At 45.0% G+C, this 22,003-nt stretch overlaps 1 protein-coding gene across 1 annotated transcript in view; it reads right to left on the bottom strand.

Annotated features, from left to right (window-relative positions):
• Positions 1–6,321: 6,321 nt before the first annotated feature.
• The window catches only part of ENPP7 (ectonucleotide pyrophosphatase/phosphodiesterase 7), a 140,413-nt gene continuing 124,731 nt past the window's right edge, over positions 6,322–22,003 (bottom strand). Inside the window, exons 4-5 of the mRNA XM_040358470.1 lie at positions 14,262–14,517; positions 6,322–6,770 (exon numbers count right to left, since the gene is read on the bottom strand). Coding sequence (XP_040214404.1) covers positions 6,322–6,770; positions 14,262–14,517 — 705 coding nt within the window. The remainder of the gene's footprint in view (positions 6,771–14,261; positions 14,518–22,003) is intronic.

The raw sequence follows: 22,003 nt of genomic DNA, 5'->3' as shown, positions 1-22,003 counted from the left end.
GAAAACCTGCAAATATTGGCCTGTTGTGGGGGGGGGGGGGGGGGGTTTATTGGCGGACAGGCTTGAAGTGCTGATTTACAGCACAGCACAGTGCTTAAATCTAGCGCAAGGCAATCCTATTCTAATTGTGGGTGTTTGAGGGAACCCAAGTGAGTGTTAGAACCCCTGCTTGTGTTTTTTGGGTTGGGCTTTGTGTCCCTTTTCTTAAAATTGGCTTCACTTCCTGTCACACAGCTGAACAGGAAGTGAGGTTAAAACCCTACCAATGTCTTTTCTTGGGGACACACAGGTCAATATAACTAGTGTCCCCATTAAGCAAATTGCACTGCTGTGTACACCCCAAATGATTAGTTAGTTTGGGGTTTAGTAAAGGCAAAGCCACTCTGCAGTACGAGCGTAGTCGCTGAAAATCAGAGGGGAAGCACTGATGGTTTTAACATCCAATCCTGTAGAAGCAAAGTTTTTTTTTGTTCTTTTCTTCCTTGCTTGTCCACTTGTAGTGCAAAGTGGATTTGCCTCTAGTAGTGGGACCCCAAAGTCCAAGATCCCTAATAATTTGGGGTGTACACAGCAAAATACTAGAGTGCAATTTACATAATGGGAAACTATTTAGATTGATCTGTGTGTCCCCAAGAAAAGACATTAGTAAGGTTTTACCCTCACTTCCTGTTTGGCTATGTGACAGGAAGTGAATGAATTTGAAGTAGAAAGTGACAACATTTGTGAGGTGTCTTCACCCTATCAGGGGTGCAGACATCCCCAAAAAATTAGCAGATGATACTTATTTGCAAATTAAGAATTTATTTTATTTAACATTGGGTGGTGTTTGTGGGGGTCCCTAACACACATTCATACATATTAGCAACGCTGTATCCTGGCCTATTGGCATGGTTATATTTTCTTAGTCCTCTCAATAAAATTATCAGAAATTTGTGCTTAAAGAAGAACTATAATCAACACTTTTTTTCTTTAATTTTGGATAGAGGGAGGGAGGGAGGGAGGGTTATAGCCCCTGTCAGTTTATTTTGTACCATCCCTGTCCAATTGCAGAGATTTGCTAACTTTGGGCTAACTTTACTGCTTTGTTATTTTTTAATTAATGAAACAGTTTTTTTTTTGGCAAAAAAAAAAATGCGTTTGAAATTTTTGTGTGCAAATACCGTTGGAAATAAAAAAAAAATAATGACCGCCACTTTATTCCCTAGGGTGTCTGCTAATAAAATACTGTTAATATATTTTAAGTTCATGGTGCATAGTTGCATATGGGCTGGTTACAGCCAGTCAGGTGCTGCAGTTTAAACAAAATGAAGTTCACTCAGAGGTTTTCCCTGTTATTACAATGTACAGTATTTATGATTACATTGTTTTCTATGAAGCCTGTGCAGCCAGGCTTTACCGTAATTGGAAAACACTATGAAACAGATTTACTGAAGTGTCACATGAATTGAAGAGACGTGAAATGAAGCAAAGTAAATCTATATTCATTTAAAATGTCCTAACATGTTCAAGTTAGAAAGAGAGCTCCAAATTATTAGAAGTTTGAAATGAACACATTTACTTGACTGTAACTTACACAAATCTAAACTCAAAAATTTTATATATTGCAGCTTACAGTCCTTGGGTATAGTGACTGAATTTGTTTCCTTTTTTCCAGGCTTCTTTCCTTTATTTTCAGCAGGTGTTCCTGCTAGTAACATCCTCCCTGCCCTAGAGTTACAATACTGTATACACATACACCACACCTCCCAACCTGCACGGATTCAGCGGGACTTTGTCTTCACACAGTCCCGCGATAACGGCAATTTTCCGCACTGGAAGTGGAACCAGTGGAGGCAGCAGGGAAAGAGGAGGTAAGAAGATGTCACCGATGGTCGACAGTAGCCGCCTCCCCCCTGCCTATCTACTCTAATGTCTGGTACTTGCCACCCCGCGGCAGCACACCCACCCCGCTAAACAACTTTGATGTCAGGACAAAAAAAAATTGCCGTCCTGCGGTAGCACCACCCCCCACCCCTCTCAACATCTTTGGTGTCAGGAGATTTTTTTTTAGCCGCCCCGCAGTAGCACCAAAACCCCCAATCCCCCGCTCAACAACATGAATGTCCTGCAGTGGACTTTTGAAAAGATGAGAGGTATGCATACACCACTCTTATAAATAAATGTAAACAAACATTTTAAAATGTATTAAAACATGTACAGCGTCTGTAGGGTAGTGGACGGTGTCTGTCAGGGCCGGATTAACACAGGGGCTATTGAAGCTGCAGCTCCAGGCCCCTTCCTCAAGATAGGCCCATTTGCCCAAAAAAAAAAAAAATCGACTTCGAGGGTTGATGTTCGGCGACCAGGGGTTACAGAGACCCCAAGTTAGGTGAAGGCGTACCCCACAACTGGTCAAAATGTGGGGCTATCATTTATGGTTCCAGAGATACGTGGCTGCTTGCACAGCCTGTCAGAAGCTACATACAGACCGGCTAGTTTAAATACAAGCTGACACACTCTGCAGCAGACTGAGAGGATGAGCTCACAGTTCTTATAATAATGATTTGTATATTACTTATGGTAATTAACCCCTTGTCACCCGGGCCAATTCTGACACTTCTCTCCTACATGTAAAAATCAGCATTTTTTTTTGCTAGAAAATTACTCAGAACCCTCAAACATTATATATATTGTTTTAGCAGACACCCTAGGAAATAAAATGCTGGTCTTTGCAACTTTTTATGTTACACAGTATTTGCGCAGCAATTTTTCAAATGTGCTTTTTTATTCATAAAATAACCCGCTAAAATTAGCACAATTTTTTTTGTATCCTAAGCGATGCTTTACATTTTTTTTTACAGGTTACATGTTTTGAGTTACAGAGGATGTTTAGTGTTAGAATTATTGCTCTCACTCTAACGATCGTGGCGTATGTAACCTGTGCGTATCTGGCTCTGTTACTAGCCAGTGCCTACCCAGCCACTGACTAGAATCTCTCCCCAGCCTGTCCTCACACACCCTCTCACCTGCTGACTTGTGGATGGGGGAATCACTCCTGCAGTGTTATTGTGTTCTGCCAGTGAATACAGTGATCACTGTTGCTAACTATAGCTGGCAGCACTGATTGTTTTGGGAAAAACCTGACAGGCTAGTTGTACTTAAGTCGGTTAATAGATTGACTTGTGTAAAACCAGCTAGCCCATACATAGATTGACTATGGCTGGTCTCTGCTTAATTGGCTTAATTTCAATCCATGTATGGCCCACTTGAACACTACGCAGTCCCTAAACATCCTTCCACAAAACTTTACATTTTTCCTTCCCAGATTCCTTCATCCTCCTCACCTGTACATACTTCTCACTGTCATACCCTCCACACTCCTCTCCTATACAAGTGCCCACTGTCATACCCTCCACACTCCTCTCCTGTACATACTGTTCACTGTCATACCCTCCACACTCCTCTCCTGTACATACTGTTCACTGTCATACCCTCCACACTCCTTCTGTGCATACTGCCCACTATCATACCATCCATACTCCTCTCCTGTACATACCGCTCACTGTGATACCCTCCACACTTCTCTCCTGTACATACTTCCCACTGTCATACCCTTTACACTCCTCTCCGGTACATACTGTAACCCAACCTTACCCTCCTCACTCCTCTCCTGTACATACTGCCAACTAGCTTTCTCTCCACATTCCTCTCCTGTACATACTGCCCACATCATACCCTCCACACGCCTCTCCTGTACATACTGCCCACTTTCATACCCTCCACACTACTCTCCTGCACATACTGCCCACTGTCATACCCTCCTCCACATCCCTCTTCTGTACATAGTGCCCACTGTCATACCCTCCACACTCCTCTCCGGTACACACTACCCTCTGTCATACCCCCACACTCCTCTCCTGTACATACTTCCCACTGGCATACCCTCCACACTCCTCTGCTGTGCATACTACCCACTGCCGTACCCTCCTCCACACTCCTCTCCTGTACATAGTGCACACTGTCATACCCTCCACACTCCTCTCCGGTACATACTACCCTCTGTCATACCCCCCCACTCCTCTCCTGTACATACTGCCCACTGGCATACCCTCCACACTCCTCTGCTGTACATACTGCTCACTGTCATACCCTCCACACTCCTCTCGTATACATAGTGCCCATTGTCATACCCTCCACACTTCTCTCTTATACATAGTGCCCACCGTCATACCCTCCACACTCCTCTCCTATACATACTGCTCACTGTCATACCCTCCACACTCCTCTCCTGTGCATACTGCCCACTATCATACCATCCACACTCCTCTCCTGTACATACTGCCCACTGTGATACCCTCCACACTTCTCTCCTGTACCTACTGCCCACTGTCATACCCTCCACACTCCTCTGCTGTGCATACTGCCCACTGTCATACCCTTCACACTCCTCTCCTGTACATAGTGCATTCTGCCATACCCTCCACACTCTTCTCCTGTACATATTGCCCACTGTTAGACCCTCCACATTCCTCTCCCTCACCTGCACATACTTCCCACTTTTATACCGTCCATACTCATCCCCTATGCCTCTTACCCACAAAAACAGTTCTTTAAAATTATACTGAATATCTTCAATGTTACCAGCTCTAGAATGGGCAGACTTTTTTAGTTCAACTAAAGGAAATCTTCTCAGTCCTCATATTTGTTCTGCCCCATTATTATAACTCATTTAATTTGTGATTACTACTGTGATGTATAGAGGAACATAGGGGATCTCAGCTACTCTAAATAAAACAAAAGTGTCCCTGAAAATATTTTTGAAATGTTGGCAACTATATCCAAGGGCCACCGGGTCAGAAGGGGGCCCCATGAGAGACTCCTGGGATCCCGTTATTTTTAAAGCGAAAGGTAAACTTTGCTAATATTACTACTTTTTAGAGGCCCTGAGGTAGTGTAGCACTACCCCTGTGGGAGCTGCTGGTTCGTTTTTGGGTCTGCCGCTACCCCGTTGTTCACCATCAGCGCTAGGGGTTACATTGGAGAGTTATCCACAAATGTCTGCACCAAACACTCAGTCTCTTTTTCCAATGCTTTTATTAACAAACTTCAAGAAGAGGGATGGACAGTTACTGGAGATTCAGATACCTTGTTTTGAAGGGTCCCTTGAAGTCACGTGACGTGACAATACGCGTCAGGATTGGAGCACCGGGCACAGACAGATTCTGACGTTTTATTACAAGCTCGGCGCTCGCGGATGTTTACACTTGTTTTACTGCTCAAATGTGAGTTTTAATTTTGTTTTTATTAAATTTACACTTTATACAGAGTTATGCTATGGTCCCTCTTTCTTTCTAATGCCTTTGCTACACACCAAGCCTTGCCATTGGACATATGAGGATCAGAATATACCTCTATCTGCATAGCTGACACTCTGAGGGGGAGACGAGTTTGGCACTCGTGGTTTGATGACAGCTGATTTTTTGTTTCATGTGAGTGCATCATCTCAAGATTTACTTTTCTTTTGAGGTTCCCTCACAGTGTCACGCTATATGCACTCTCCATGTATTTTTTCTTGTTCCATGACACATTATGGCTGCTCAGAGCTGTCCCAGGAATCAGCCTCCATATCCAGTTTCGTTCTGTCACTTTGCTTAGCTGTTTGGACAATCAGCCAGGAGGTGAGCTGCTAGTGCACTCAGAGGTGCTATCACTGAGGATTCTATCTGGCACGCTGCATCTTGGGTGGAGGTGTTTCATATAGACACTGCTCTGTGGAGCATTACTGGACTATTATACCTGTTTCCTATGGATGGGACTTTATCACATGTGTGATTTTGTGTTACATATATACACTAATATTTATACTATATTCTTTATATTATATATATTTTTTCTGCACCATTTTCATGCATTTTGGGTTTTATGCATATATCAGGATTTATATTATGAGTCTTCACTGTTAACCCTTATATATATTATAAGTGTTTGTTACCACACTTTTATACACAGCCATTTGTACTGTTTATTGCAGTACCATTAGGATATTTTCTCTTCCTCACTGTCTAGTCCACTCACGGTCCCCACAGTCTTTCCAGAGCAAAGAAAAACTTCTTCTTTTAGCAGAATAGAACTCAGGACAATCACCATAAACGATCACCAGTAAAACCGTGGATCAGGCAAGGTCAACAACTTTCCTTGTTTATCCAGAGTAGTAATGAAATATACAACACTGTCCTTTCCTGGCCTGCAGATGACCACTTTATCAGCATGAATGTGTCTACCATAGTTCCAGTGCAACAGACACCCATTAAAATGATCATCCATGGTAGACGAATAACCTGCTCACTGGAAAGGTTTTGGTACGGATAAGTAGTCCCAAACAGCTTCACTGTACCAATTTTCTCTGCTGGACTCAATCTCCTGCATGATCTCCTTAGGAACATAAGGAAACTCCAAACCATATTCAGTGGCTACCCTTTTATTGAGTAATCTTTGTAACCGGGCAAGCCGTGGCAAAGTTCTGGTATTTCCCTGTCCAGGGGGCACACATGAAGCTGGGGACTTGCTCACCAAAGCTTTAGTAGACACTTTTTCTGACCCAAATGAACTGGTACCTCTGGCCAGACCTCGACCACGGCTGCGGGAGGCCTTCACATATCCCACCTTCCTTTGGACAGGTGGAGCGGAGATAGATACAGTGGAGGTAATAGCAGTGGCGATGTCTGCTGACGGCTCTTTGGTTGAAATAACAGCGACATCCCCCTCAGGAACACTCACTGTGCAGACGCGCCCTGCGTGGGCCTGGCCACCGGATTGAAAGTAGCAACATCCTCTGTAGCAATGCCCGTGGCCATGGGCATTCGCTGAAATTCTTCCAGGGGGGGGGCATAATTTTGTGATCACCTATGCTCCGCTTCTTTGACAATGTCATGAAGGGGAGGGGCTTAGTCATTATCCTATAAAGCGCAGGCATGTGCCCATGATATGCAGCCTCACTGTGCTGATCAAATGTACAATACAGAGGGTGTACAGTATATTTATATAGAAGGGGTGGATGGTATTGGTATATAGAGGACGGAAGGTGGGTATATACAGCTCTATACACAGGACAGATGTATATCTGCATTCAGTGATGATGGAGGAATACAGGAAGAAAGATGGGTGTATATAGCTGTATACAGGACATATGATATGATCTTTCCTATATCTGGCACCCCCCCCTTCACTGATCATACCTGTATGAACTCAGCTGCCCCCCTCATCTGTATATATGTCAGCCCCCCCCTGTATACAAACAGCCTCCTCCCTTCACTTGTACTCACAGCCCCCACTTGTAAGGTCACGGTGGTCTTCCTTCTCCCAAGTCCTGTTTCCACATGTCCATTTGAAAATACATTACAGGCATCAAAGCAAACATGAGGGCGCACATACAGGAAACGGCCAGAGGTGTCAGTAAAGAGCTCTGTAAACTCTGTGACACTGTGGAGCCGACTCACACAAACACAGAGAGAGTCAGCACTCAGCACAGCTACAGATACAAGCATGGCAGACCCTTGTGGATTCCAGGGGGGGGGTCACTCGCCCCCCCCTTAACCCTTAAATCCACTCGGTAGGCACGGGGCGGCATGCTGGGTTGCTCAACAGCAAACAGATACTCCCCGCAGTGTAAACACTGAACAAATGGACGGGGGTGTATGGCCAGTCCCTCACACCTGTTGCATAGCATACCCAATGCTTCGACATCTCCGATCGTGTACAGTACGACCCGCCCATGCGGTTTTAGACGAACGCCAGTATCCGTCAATAGGGTTCCGGGCAGCATGGCACCTGTGGTGGTACCCACAGGAAACATCCTGGGCCCCATAGCAGACTGCATCAATGGAATTTGCAACATAGCTGTACTCCGATTCTCTCTTGAATGTTGGACACGTACATGCATCTCATGCAGCAAGCAGGCGGGAACTCCTCCCACTTGTTCCTTTAGTCACGTAGCTCCTGGGCTTTCTTGCCTTCTTTATTCCGCAATTTAAACCCTTTCTTAGAAAATAACACAGTCCAGGGCCCTCTTCAGCATAGGCTCTCAGCGAACGGTTCACTTGAATTTCGGAAGGTAATGGCAAATCCTGGACAAGCCCCCACGTGTAGCACTACCCCCGTAGGAGCTGCTGGTTCGTTTTTGGGTCTGCCGCTACCCCGTTGTTCACCATCAGCGCTAGGGGTTACATTGGAGAGTTATCCACAAATGTCTGCACCAAACACTCAGTCTCTTTTTCCAATGCTTTTATTAACAAACTTCAAGAAGAGGGATGGAGGCTTAGGGGAGATTCAGATACCTTGCTTTGCGGATCACAGGTACTCTCTTGAATCCAGAGGACATACAGTCTCCACACTGGATCTAGCAACCACCGGATAGGCCTCTCTTACTGACCTAGAATCCGGTGCGCCCCTCGGGCGAATAATCGCTTGTAAAGTCAAACAATAGCTACACAGTATCCGTTTCTTTCAGCCATCCGGGGATACTGTGAAGCGGGATGCGTCCTCCAATTGAGATTCCAGGCTCTTCCTTTCAGTAATGAAGCCTCGGGCCAGCAGGCCCCGAGGCAGAAGAACTGCCACGACACACCTCAGGCCAGGAGGGCCATCAGGTCAGCGCGCCAATAAAACCTTAAGTACCCTCTCCCAGAATTCCTAGCAACAGGAACACTCTCACTGGGTTGTCTCCGTGAAGAAGGCACTCAATACATCCAGCATGCTGTATTTCCAACCTTGACCCAAAATGACAGCGACACCCAGGGTCAAGTGGAAAAAATGCACAGCGCAGCTGATCTGACACAGAAACCAGCAATTTACATAATCATTCTGAGCAAACAACAGCTCAGATAACACTAAGTTTAAATACAGCGCTTACTCAATAGGAGCAGGGTGCTACAGTAGGTTATGCCACAATGTACAAGTATGCATAGCAGATTAGCACATTCAGGTACACTTAAATTGTTAGACTGAACCCTCCAGTGCTGCACTGTGATCAATCCGACGGGGCCCGGGCGCTTTCATCTTCATCCGGTCTTCCTTCTGGGTTCGGTGCCTTCGGTCACTTGCCTTGGCCCGGCTGAGTTGATGTCATTTCCATGCATGCTCATGCGCATCCTCTTTCTCTCATCCCCACTTTCTCTCTCATCCTCCCTCCCTCACCCCTCACCTCTCTCTCTCCCCCTTTCTCTCTCTCTATCTCATCCTCCCTCTCTCTCCCACCAAAATCCTCAGCACCAGGCCCATGATGTTCTTAACCTGGCCCTGGTGTCTGTAGGGCAGTGGACGTTGTCTGTAGGGCAGTGGACGTTGTCTGTAGGGCAGTGGAGGGTGTCTGTAGGGCAGTAGTTGATGGTGTCTGTAGGGCAGTAGTGGACGGTGTCTGTAGGGCAGTAGTGGACGGTGTCTGTAGGGCAGTGGACGGTGTCTGTAGGGCAGTGGACGGTATCTGTAGGGCAGTGGATGGTGTCTGTAGAGCAGTGGACGGTGTCTGCAGAGCAGTGGATGGTGGTGTCTGTAGGGCAGTGGACGGTGGTGTCTGTAGGGCAGTGGACAGTGGTGTCTGTAGGGCAGTGGACGGTGTCTGTAGAGCAGTGGACGGTGGTGTCTGTAGAGCAGTGGACGGTGGTGTCTGTAGAGCAGTGGACGGAGGTGTCTGTAGAGCAGTGGACGGAGGTGTCTGTAGAGCAGTGGACGGTGGTGTCTGTAGAGCAGTGGACGGTGTCTGTAGAGCAGTGAACGGTGTGGTGTCTGTAGGGCAGTGGACATTGGTGTCTGTAGAGCAGAGGACGGTGTCAGTAGAGCAGAGGTTAGTGTGAGTAGGGCAGTGGACAGTGTGGTGGCGTAACGTATCTCATTTATGTTACGCCGTCGCAAGTTTTTCAGGCAAGTGCTTTATTCACAAAGAACTTGCCTGTAAAGTTGCGGCGGCGTAGCGTAAATCACCCGGCGCAAGCCCGCCTAATTCAAATTAGGCGGATAGGGGGCGTGTAGCATTTAAATTAAGCGCGTTCCCGCGCTGAACGTACGGTGCATGCGCCGTCCGTAAAATATCCCAGGGTGCATTGCTCCAAATGACGTCGCAAGGACGTCATTGGTTTAGACGTGAACGTAAATGGCGTCCAACCCCATTCACGGATGACTCACGCAAACAACGTGAATTTATAAATTTCGAAGCGGGAACGACGGCCATACTTAACATTAATTGCGCCTCATATACCCAGGGGAAACTTTACGCCGGGACAAGCCTAACGTAAACGTCGTAACTTTACTGCGTCGGCCGCGCGTACGTTCGGGAATTCGCGTAAATAGCTAATTTGCATACTCGACCGGGAAAACGACGGAGGCGACACCTAGCGGACAAAAAAAAATTGCATTCAAGATCCGACGGCGTAAGAGCCTCACGCCTGTCGGATCTAATGGATATCTATGCGTAACTGATTCTAAGAATCAGTCGCATAGATACGATGGCCCAGATTAGGACTTACGACGGCGTACATGGCGTTGTTAGCCCTTTGAGAATCTGGGCCAGTGAGCAGTTTTTTTTTAATTGAATCATTTTATTTTTGTATTATTTTTACAATGTTATTTTTTATTATGTTTTTACAATATTTATTTTACAATTTTTTTAGGAGCCCCTACTTAATCCCATGCTCTCTGCTCTGCCCATCCCCTGCACTGGAGTGCTGGGATGTAAAGGGGTCGGGAGCAGCCGGCTCAGGCTCTCAGCGGCTCGCTGAGAGGTCAAGCTGAGTTTAGCTATACTTCTCCTTTAAGGTCAGTTAAAGTGTTACTAACGTCATCTATCTATCTATCTATCTATCTATCTATCTATCTATCTATCTATCTATCTATCTATCTATCTATCTATCTATCTATATATTTTATTAAGGTAACAAATATGTTATACTTCCCTGCTCTGTGCAGTGGTATTGCACAGAGTGGCCCTGATCCTCCTCTTCTAGGGTCCCTGGCGGTGATCTTGTCTCCTCCTCTTCTTTTTAGGACTACCATAGCCAGCTACTAGCAATGAAAAGAGCGTTGTCTCCACGCTCCTGACATGTGTGTCTATGGACTCATGCCGCGTACACACGAAAATTTTTCAGCATGAAAAAAAACTATGTTTTTCCAACTTAATCATTAAAACGACATTGCCCACACACCATCGTTTTAAAAAAAATATCTAGCAAAGCGCGGTGACGTACAACACGTACAACGGCACTATAAAGGGGAAGTTTCATTCGCCTTTGGGCTGCTTTAGCTGATTCCGTGTTAGTAAAAGACGATTCAAGCTTTTTTGTCTGTTACAGTGTGATGAATGTGCTTACTCCATTATGAACGGTAGTTTTACCAGAACGAGTGCTCTCATCTCATAACTTGCTTCTGAGCATGCGCGGGTTTTTAACATCGTTTTAACCCAAAAAACAACGTCGTTTAAAACGACGTTAAAAAATGCAGCATGTTCAAATTTTTTTGTTGTTGTTTTTCAGAACCTGAAAAATGATGTGGAGCCCACACACGATCATTTTAAATGGCATTTTTTAAAAACCACGTTTTTTAATGCCGAAAAATTATCGTGTGTACGCGACATTAGGCCCACCCCCCACTTCTATGTTATCTTATCAGTACATGTACACAGGGTTGTTTATAGTTGTTTCTAGGCAGTTAAGTTTAGAAGCATTTTTTGGAAAGCAAAAAAATGCATTCAGGACAGATGTTCAGAGGCATTTGAAAAGCCAAACGCTTGTAACAGCTTGTAAATATGTGTAAACGCGCTAACTCACATTTAACTGCATTTTGTTTACAGGCGGTTTTTATTTTTGACTATTTGGGGGAAAAACGCTTCTAAATGCAAACGCAGCTAAATGCGGCATGTAAACGTGGCAAAACAGACTTTTCGAAAGTTTGGTTACTATCTGTCAAGGTAAATCGTTCAGGAGAGGTTGTAAAACGTCCCGTGTACATTAAGCCTAAATAGTCCAAGAGAAGGCTATCAGAACCATTCCTTGTGCTTTCAAAATTTGGAGTTGGCTTACAAATGAGACATCTGCGAAATTGGCTTACACAGGAACAAAGCCCGGGAGTAGAGAAGTACTTGTTAAATATATTGCAGGCCAAGAACTTTTTGGTAGCACTAGAGGCAAAGCATACACATACACCAAGCGTTAAGATCCCTATGCTCTTATTGGCACGATCAGTATGTTGGGAGGTAAAAAAAACTAACAGGCTTCAGGGATATTCCAGCGGAACTATCTATGTGGGATAATCCTTTATTTGAAGATTTGTATACATTTGAGGATAGTATATTTTGGAAGCAAAAGGGAATTGAACTACTTGATGTTCATAGTCATGCCTGAAAGTGATTGTAAAGCCTCATTTTTTTTTTCATTAAAATAATAAACATATAGTTACATAGTAGGTGAGGTTGAAAAATGACACAAGTCCATCAAGCCCAACCTATGTGTGTGATTACATGTCAGTATTACATTGTATATCCCTGTATGTTGCGATCGTTCAGGTGTTTATCAAAACTATCGATGCTCCCTGCTGAAACCACTGCCTGTGGAAGGGAATTCCACATCATTGCAGCTCTTACAATAAAGAACTCTCTAGGTAGTTTATAGTTAAACCTCTTTTCTAATTTTAATGAGTGGCCACGTGTTTTATTAAACTCCCTTCCATGAAAACATTTTATCCCTATTGTAGAGCCAGCGGTATGGTATTTGTAAATTTAAATCATATCCCCTCTCAAGCGTCTCTTGTCCAGAGAGAATAAGTTCAGTGCTTGCAACCTTTCTTCATAATCATATATTTTAGCTTTGTTGCCATTCTTTGTACTCGCTTCATTTCAAGTACATCCTTCCCGAAGACTGGTGCCCAGAACTGGACAGCATATTCTAAGTGATGCTGGACCATAGTCTTGTAGAGCGTGAGAATTATTGCTTTATCCCTGGAGTTAATCACATTTTTAATGCAAAAAATATTATACTTGTGTTATACTTAATCGTCCTTTTCCTCGAGTCCCCCGCTGGGTATCCTGGCTCCTTTATCAGCCGATTGTGCCCATAGGAAGCTGCTTCTTATAGGGGTACTAATGCATGCTTAATCCTGAGCCAGACCGTATGTGTCTATTCAGACAAATAGCCCGGCTCATCTCTGCCCCCACTCTGTGCTCACAGGTTTTGGCTCCTGCCTGTGAGAGTTGGGAAAGGCGGGCTGTGAGGGGAGCTGCACTTAAAATGTTTTTTACCTTAATGCAGAAAAGTCACCATTTACCTTTACAACTTTAGGAAAGTTTTCAATTACATAAAACACAGCTGCTACCCTTTTGTATATTTTTACTTTCTACTATTTATTTTTATAATTTAAACTGTTCAGCAGGCAAGTTATGCCATTGAAATATAAGGGTGTTCAAGCATACATAATGAATTATATGCAAACACCCGGCAAAGCCCTGACTGAAAGCCAGAGCTGATGGTTTGGAAACAGTGTGCTTACAGCAGGGCTCAAGTCCTGCGGGAACGCGTGGAAACGGCGTCCCTGCACTTTTTTCACAGCAGGAACGCAGTTCCCTTTGCAGGACTAGAACTGCCAAGCCGCCCGAGCCAATCCTTCACTAAGCAGCGATGCCCAGCTTGAGTCACTGTCAGGGGCAGGCGAACCTTAGTAATCATTTATGTTACTGGCCGCTTCCTGTATAGGGATTCATCAGGTAGTGTGTGGGTATTCCGTCACTTTATCGTTGCCTTAATGTATCCTGGGAGCTTTTGTCATTGTTCCCAGGAGACATTGCGGAGGTCTGGCGCGAGTTATCGCGGGATTTAGAAAGAACTTGCTTAAAGTTATTTCGAAATCCCGCGATAACTTGCGGCAGACCTCCGCAATGTCTCCTGGGAACAATGACAAAAACTCCCAGGAGACATTGAGGAAGTGACGGAATAACCGCACACTACTCGATGAATCCATATACAGGATTACTAAAGTACAGTGGATCGAAAAAAAAAAAAGCATGCGGTTTAGTAATTATGCATATGAGCGTATTATTTTTATTTTTTTGGTGGGGAGTGGATCTTGGGTGGGAGTTCCCACACTTTTTTCCCCAGGACTTGACCCCTGGCTTACAGGACACATAAACAAAAACCCATACTTCAAATAGTACAAACTGAGGGCAAGACATGTTATTTTGTTGGACCTTGTAATCATTTTTTAAATAAATAGGTAAGCTGGCAATAAAAAGTTGGGTTTTAACTTACATTTCTGGTCTTTAGGCTGGTCTTCAAAGTCATTTGAAATTGCAAGCAAATCTTGCGTAATTGTGAGGGACCCATTGTGGGGTTCAGGACTAATACCCAGAAGTTTACACATCAGAGGGTATATATGTATGCTTTCAAATGGTTCAGAAGTGTAATTTTTCTTGAAATCTGGACCAAATGCTCGGAATATCATTTGCATATCCATTTCTTTGTTGTCAAATCCATGATCTCCTTTGTTAACATAAAAAATCACTCTCTGCAGAATGGAATATAAAATAAAATAAAATATAATGTGATACAATATAACATAATGTAATATAACGTATATTGACTCAACAGTTATCATTTGCGCAGTCAACTACAGTGTACACAGAGTTTGTTTTGCATGTGTATATTATATTGCTATAATCCCTTTAATGGTAATTTTAAGCATAATGGTATTTCTTTTTTAACTGTTCAGAACTATATTTGTAAGCAGACATCTAGCTAAACTATTAGCATTTGCAGTGTACATGGCTGTTGTGATGTTGAATTTTTTTTTTAAGATGGCCATATATGGTTTGAATCTTGACCAGGTTAAGCAGAGACCAGCCGAGATTCGAACCATATATGAGCAGGCTGATTGTTCCCTAGTTAATAGATCAATGACCTTGGGTACAAACAGCCTGTCGGATTTTTCATGCAATTATTGCCCGTGCCCTACCCGCTAGCAATAATCACTGTGTGTGAACACAATAGCTCCACAGGAGGAATTTCCCTGTCGGCACTGACTGTCTTGATGGGGGAAGAGAGTGAAGAAAACCGGGTCATATTTGGCCAGCCTTACCCAGTTAAACCCATTTGCAAACCCTTATGCGGCAAAAGTTATTGGAGCCAACACATAATTCTAGTAAACAGCAAGAGGAAAAGATTACCAAAGGATATGTATCTAATCCTAATTTATATAACTATAGTTAGCATAAAACCTTCCCCTTTCATTTACTTTAAAACAAAATGAATCATTTATATTTTAAAGCTGTATTTGATGTAGTGACTGTATTTGTTTTCTTTTTTTAGGATGTTTTCCCCTGGTGATCTGGACAGTAACATATCTCCTGTATTATACAGACACCACACTGGATGAATAAGCACAGAGGGCATATTTGGACAAGAGCATTGTCAGCTTGGGGGAGTGTTAGATGTACCAGCAGATTTAAATACAATAACAAATTAAAGCTGAACTCCAACTAATACTTTATAATCAGTTACAGTAAAGTTATTTTTTTTCCTTTTGTAAAGTTTTTACACAAATAAATAAAAGCTGATCATTTTAAGCACTCCTGTCAGGCCTCGTACACACGACCAGACATGTCCGATGAAAACGGTCCGCGGACCGTTTTCATCGGACATATCTGCTGGCAGAATTTGGTCTGATGTGTGTACACACCATCAGACCAAATTCCCTGCGGACAGAAAACGCTGTGATGTGGCGGCGACGTAGTGGCGACGATGACGCGGCGACGTGCGCGAACCCGGAAGTTCAATGCTTCCATGCATGCGTCGAATCACTTCGACGCATGCACGGGATTTTCGGGCCAGCGGACATGTCCGACGGACAGCTTTCCAGCAGACATGTTTCTTAGCATGCTAAGAAACTTTTGTCCGCTGGAAACCTGTCCGCTCGGCCAGGAATCCGGTCCGCTAGGCCCTACACACGGTCGGACATGTCCGCGGACCAGTTTCAGCAGACATGTTCGGTCGTGTGTACGAGGCCTCAGAGTGTTAAATGGTCTGTCTTATCCCTGTAACGGCAAGAGAATTACAGACTTTCAGACTGGATCACCAGATAAAAACAGAAGAAAGAAACAAACTCATAGTTGCCAACGGTCCCGTTTTTCACGGGACAATCCTGAATTTGGGACGCTCGTCCTGATTTAAGTTTGTCCCGATCATTTTCCCGGGAATTTGCTTTTGTCCAGGGAAAATTGGGAATGTTTTGGGCTAAAAAACGGCAGCGGCTACACAAAGTGTTGTTTCCCCTTGTGTTCAGTGCAGAGGAGAGGTGCAGCCAATCGGCTTCTCTCAGTGCACAAATAGAAAATTCTATTGTACACTGAAGCCTATTGGCTACAGGGATTGGCGGCCCCTTCCCCGCTCTCCACTGAACACAAGGATGTGTGTTCATCCTCCACCTGCCGCCGCCGCCAACCCTCCGCCCTGTGTGTCCGACGAGCGGGGACACTGATGGAAGGACCGGGGCTCCGCTGACTGGTGACACTGATGGTCCTGGCTCCCCCTTTCACAAGGCTCCATTTTTGAAGACCCCTCAGACCCCCAGCTTGGCCCCACATCCTCACGCACGGCAGGTACCATCTTCTGGACACGGCTCTGCTGGGTATTGCTGTGTAGTGGATAGTGTAGTGTAGTAATCAGTGTAGTGTAGTAGTAATCCGTGTAGTGTAGTAATCAGTGTAGTGTAGTAGTAATCAGTGTAGTATAGTAGTTAGTGTTGTGGTAATCAGTGTAGTTAGTGTAGTGGTAATTAGTGTAGTGGGTGTTGTGGTAATCAGTGTAGTGGGTGTTGTGGTAATTAGTGTAGTGTAGTGGGTGTTGTGGTAATTAGTGTAGTGGGTGTTGTGGTAATTAGTGTAGTGTAGTGGGTGTTGTGGTAATTAGTGTAGTGGGTGTTGTGGTAATTAGTGTAGTGGGTGCTGTGGTAATCAGTGCAGTGGGTGGTGTAGTGGGTGGTGTAGTGAACAGTGTAGTGTAGTGTGTGTTGTAGTAATCAGTGTAGTGCGTGTTGCACCTGATGCAAGGACGGACTCTGCTAGGGAGCCACCTGATGCAAGGACGGACTTTGCTGGGGAGGCACCTGATGCAAGGACGGACTTTGCTGGGGAGGCACCTGATGCAAGGAGTACTCTGCTGGGGAGCCACCTGATGCAAGGACGGACTCTACTGGGGAAGCACCTGATGCAAGGACGGACTCTGCTGGGGAGGCACCTGATGCAAGGACGGACTCTGCTGGGGAGGCACCTGATGCAAGGACGGACTCTGCTGGGGCGGCACCTGATGCAAGGACGGACTCTGCTGGGGAGGCACCTGATGCAAGGATGGACTCTGCCTGGGAGCCACCTGATGCAAGGACGGACTCTGCTGGGGAGGCAGCTGATGCAAGGACGGACTCTGCCTGCGAGCCACCTGATGCAAGGATTAACTCTGCTGGGGAGCCACCTGATGCAAGGACAGACTCTGCTGGGGAGGCACCTGATGCAAGGACAGACTCTGCTGGGGAGGCACCTGATGCAAGGATAGACTCTGCTGGGGAGGCACCTGATGCAAGGACGGACTCTACTGGGGAAGCACCTGATGCAAGGACTGACTCTGCTGGGGAGGCACCTGATGCAAGGACAGACTCTGCTGGGGAGGCACCTGATGCAAGGACGGACTCTGCTGGGGAGGCACCTGATGCAAGGACGGACTCTGCTGGGGAGCCACCTGATGCAAGGACGGACTCTGCTGGGGAGCCACCTGATGCAAGGACGGACTCTGCTGGGGAGGCACCTGATGCAAGGATGGACTCTGCTGGGGTGGCACCTGATGCAAGGACGGACTCTGCTGGGGAGGCACCTGATGCAAGGACGGACTCTGCTGGGAAGCCACCTGATGCAAGGACGGACTCTGCTGGGGAGGCACCTGATGCAAGGACGGACTCTGCTGGGAAGCCACCTGATGCAAGGACGGACTCTGCTGGGGAGGCACCTGATGCAAGAACGGACTCTACTGGGGAAGCACCTGATGCAAGGACTGACTCTGCTGGGGAGGCACCTGATGCAAGGACAGACTCTGCTGGGGAGGCACCTGATGCAAGGACGGACTCTGCTGGGGAGGCACCTGATGCAAGGACGGACTCTGCTGGGGAGCCACCTGATGCAAGGACGAACTCTGCTGGGGAGCCACCTGATGCAAGGACGGACTCTGCTGGGGAGGCACCTGATGCAAGGATGGACTCTGCTGGGGTGGCACCTGATGCAAGGACGGACTCTGCTGGGGAGGCACCTGATGCAAGGACGGACTCTGCTGGGAAGCCACCTGATGCAAGGATTAACTCTGCTGGGGAGGAACTTGATGCAAGGACGGACTGCTGGGGAGGCACCTGATGCAAGGACAGACTCTGCTGGGGAGCCACCTGATGCAAGGATGGACTCTGCTGGGGAGCCACCTGATGCAAGGACGCACTCTGCTGGGAAGGCACCTGATGCAAGGATTAACTCTGCTGGGGAGGAACTTGATGCAAGGACGGACTGCTGGGGAGGCACCTGATGCAAGGACGGACTCTGCTGGCATATGGTGGCAGGTGACACGCTCAGGGCTTCCTTATGGTGAGTTGAATGATTTTTTTATATTACAATGTAATAATAGAAATAATGCGCTTCAATCACCCTGACACCATAACAACCATGGTGCCGGGATGATTGAAGCGCTAACCTTTTCGCAGTGTCCCAAATTTTACATTTAAGAATGGGTAGTATGCAATATACCGTAATAAAAGTTTTCTTTTGGGTTTAATACTGTTTTAAGGCATACAATATGATTTTAAAAATGCACAGCTCACATCTTATTTTTCTCTTACTCGATTAAATGTTTGAATATTTTTTCTGGTTTGAACAATACAGCCTTATTGAGAGGTTTGTGCATGTGCTTACACATGGGAAAAATCATGCACAGACTATAAGATTGTATGATGAAAATCATATAAAAGTAGGTGCCAGAAGGTAATAAATCTCTCAATTAGTAGAAAGCCAAATGACACATAAAATACAGAAAATGTATGCCAGTTCCCATGTGCCTTCAAGCTGTAATAAGTAACACCACTGATTTGCTAAAGATGATACAAGTAATAACTCTACCGAAGACAGTGCTGCTAGAATGTCAAATTTCCTGGTCCATCAAAATTATAGTAATCCTAAAACAAATAGAAATTACAAATCAAAAATGGCTGAAAAAGAATAAAGTAATACTCAGGAATCTACTATTATGCCACGCACACAACAATGGTTTTCCCGACGGAATTCTGCTCAAGCTTGTCTTGCGTACACACAGTTACACCAAATTCGGCCCGTCAAAAGCGCTGTGATGTACTACACGTATGACGGCACTATAAAGGGGAAGTTCCATTCCAACAGCGCCACCCTTTGGGCTGCTTTTGCTGATCTCGTGTTAGTAAAAGTTTGGTGAGAGACGATTTGTGCTTTTCAGTCTTCGTGCTTTTTAGATCGTTTTCTGCTGTTCAGTTGGTGCTTGTGGGTTTGTATCTGTCTTTCATTGCAGTGTAGTGAGTTTGTATCTGGTTTTCAGTGCGTTCTTGTTGGTTCGTTTCTGATTTCCAGGTCATTCTTCATATGCCTTGCTGTTTTTCTTTTTTTTTTTTTTTTATAATTACTCATTTTCTTTATTTTCCAAATTACGTCACATACAAAGAACAAAGAAACTGACATTAAGACCTATTGAGCAATCCCCATTGCATTTCCTGTTTCATGGAATGCCAGCATCCATGAAGTTCTACAAAAGAAGTGTTACACCACACCTATTAAATGCAGCGAAGGCACTGATACCTAGATACTGGAAACAACCTAAAGTCCCCAATATAGTGGAATGGAAAATCGAGGTAGAGAGGATAATGGAGGCAGAGAGATGGGTATACATGGTCAAGGACCAACAGGACAAATTTAAGGATATATGGGCAGGGTGGATATATTACTCTCCTGAAGTAGGGAAGGATTAGCTTGGGGCGGAGAGGCTAGGAGGCGGGTGGGGGGGAGCGGTGAGACGGCGAATAATCTTTTTTCCTTTTTTTTTTTTTCTTTCTCTCTTTTTTTTTTTCTTTTTTTGCTGTCTCCCTACCCTGTGGGCACCGGAGGGGGGGGAGGTGGGAGGGGGGAGGCGCGCCCCCCCCCCTCCTAATTCTCACTTTTTTTTTTTTTTTTTTTTTTTTTTTTTTTTTTTTTTCCCCCTCCTCTTTTTCACAACACTAATTTGGATCACTAAAGAGGAGGAAATAATTAATCAATTAAGTCAACATAGGAGGATAAGTATAGAGGCTCCCCTTAAGGAATTTTATTTGGGAGTCATAAGAATGGGAACGGGGGTTTTAAAGGAAGGTTATAGTCACAAAAGAAAGATCACTAATAAGGGAAAGGAGAAGAACACACCCAATACTGTTGGGTTTTTTTTTTTTTTTATTTATTTATGTATTTATTTTTTTTCCACTCCTTTTTTTTGAAGTGGTTATGAAACTTCTCCCCTTCGCATGGTAGGGGGGGGGAGATAAGGTGATGGGGAGTTAAAGAGGCACGAAACAAAGAAAACAACTTATTTTTTTTAATTTTTTTATTTATTTTATTTTTTTTCTCACTAAAGTCACGAAATTAAGGACTATTAAGCCCTGCACAAAATCCCTTTTGCCCTTTTTTTTTTTTTTTTTTTATTATTAGGGTGGTATTGAGCTCCTCCTTTTTGTGCCGTAGGGAGGTCATAAGGTGATGGGGTTCAGGGGGTCACGTGGGAGGGGGGGGGTCTCGTCTCTCCTTTCTCCTCCTCCTCTCTCTCTCTCTCCCTGGCGTCCCTCCCGCCTCTTGTAGGTGGGGAGTGGGACGGGGGATTGGTGGAGAGGGAGGGGGAGGCCGATGGTGCCCATGGGGGGGATAAGGTAATGTAGGAAAGTATTTTTATTTGAATATGTACGGAGATATCCCTTTTTTTTTTTTCCCTGTTTTGTTTTGTTTTGTTATTGTTATTTGTTCTTTGTATGTGATGTAATTTGGAAAATAAAGCCTTGCTGTTTTTCAGTGCGTTCTGTTAGTTCGTTCTGACCAGCCGACCCTTTTTTAGCCATGTTGCAGGTACGTACTCATCGTCGAGTTTGGTTGCTCCAGCGTGACCAATTCTGTCACATGCCTTTGCTGCGGGAGATCTAGGAGAATAATCCTGATGACTTCAGGAATTATGTCCGGATGAAGTACACCGTTTTTCACAATCTGTTGACTTTGCTGTCCCCTTATATTATGAAGCAGGACACCTGCATGCAGCAAGCCATCACTCCCGAGCAGAGGCTAGTCGCCACGTTGCGGTACTTGGCGACAGGGAGAAGTCTGAAGGACCTCAAGTTCACGACAGGCATCTCCCTGTCTCTGGGGATTATTATCCCAGAGACCTGTTCTGCCATCATTCAAGTCCTGCAGAAGGACTATATTAACCACTTAAGACCCGGACCAAAATGCAGGTAAAGGACCCGGACAGTTTTTGTGATTCGGCACTGCGTCGCTTTAACTGACAATTGCGCGGTCGTGCGATGCGGCTCCCAAACAAAATTGGCGTCCTTTTTTCCCCACAAATAGAGCTTTCTTTTGGTGGTATTTGATCACCTCTGCGGTTTTATTTTTTGCGCTATAAACAAAAATAGGGCTAGAATTTTGAAAAAAAAACAATATTTTTTCCTTTTTGCTATAATAAATATCCCCCAAAAATATATAAAAAAACATTTTTTTTCCTCAGTTTAGGCCGATACGTATTCTTTTACCTATTACTGCACAATTATTTACACAAAAGTTCTCTAAATTATGTAGCCTCAGTTGGGTCTGAGGCAGGACTTCCTGAAAGTACCATGACGGCCCTGGTAGCTGGCCGTCCTGGTTTGCCCTCCCAAAGCACCCGTGATATGGGACAAAAATATCTTAAATATTTTACGGGTAGGGAGGCCATTG

This window comes from Rana temporaria, chromosome 6 (genome assembly GCF_905171775.1).
Source record: "Rana temporaria chromosome 6, aRanTem1.1, whole genome shotgun sequence".
Lineage (NCBI taxonomy): Eukaryota > Metazoa > Chordata > Amphibia > Anura > Ranidae > Rana > Rana temporaria.
Note: the sequence above shows the minus strand (reverse complement) of the source record. Positions and strands in the feature narration are given on the sequence as shown.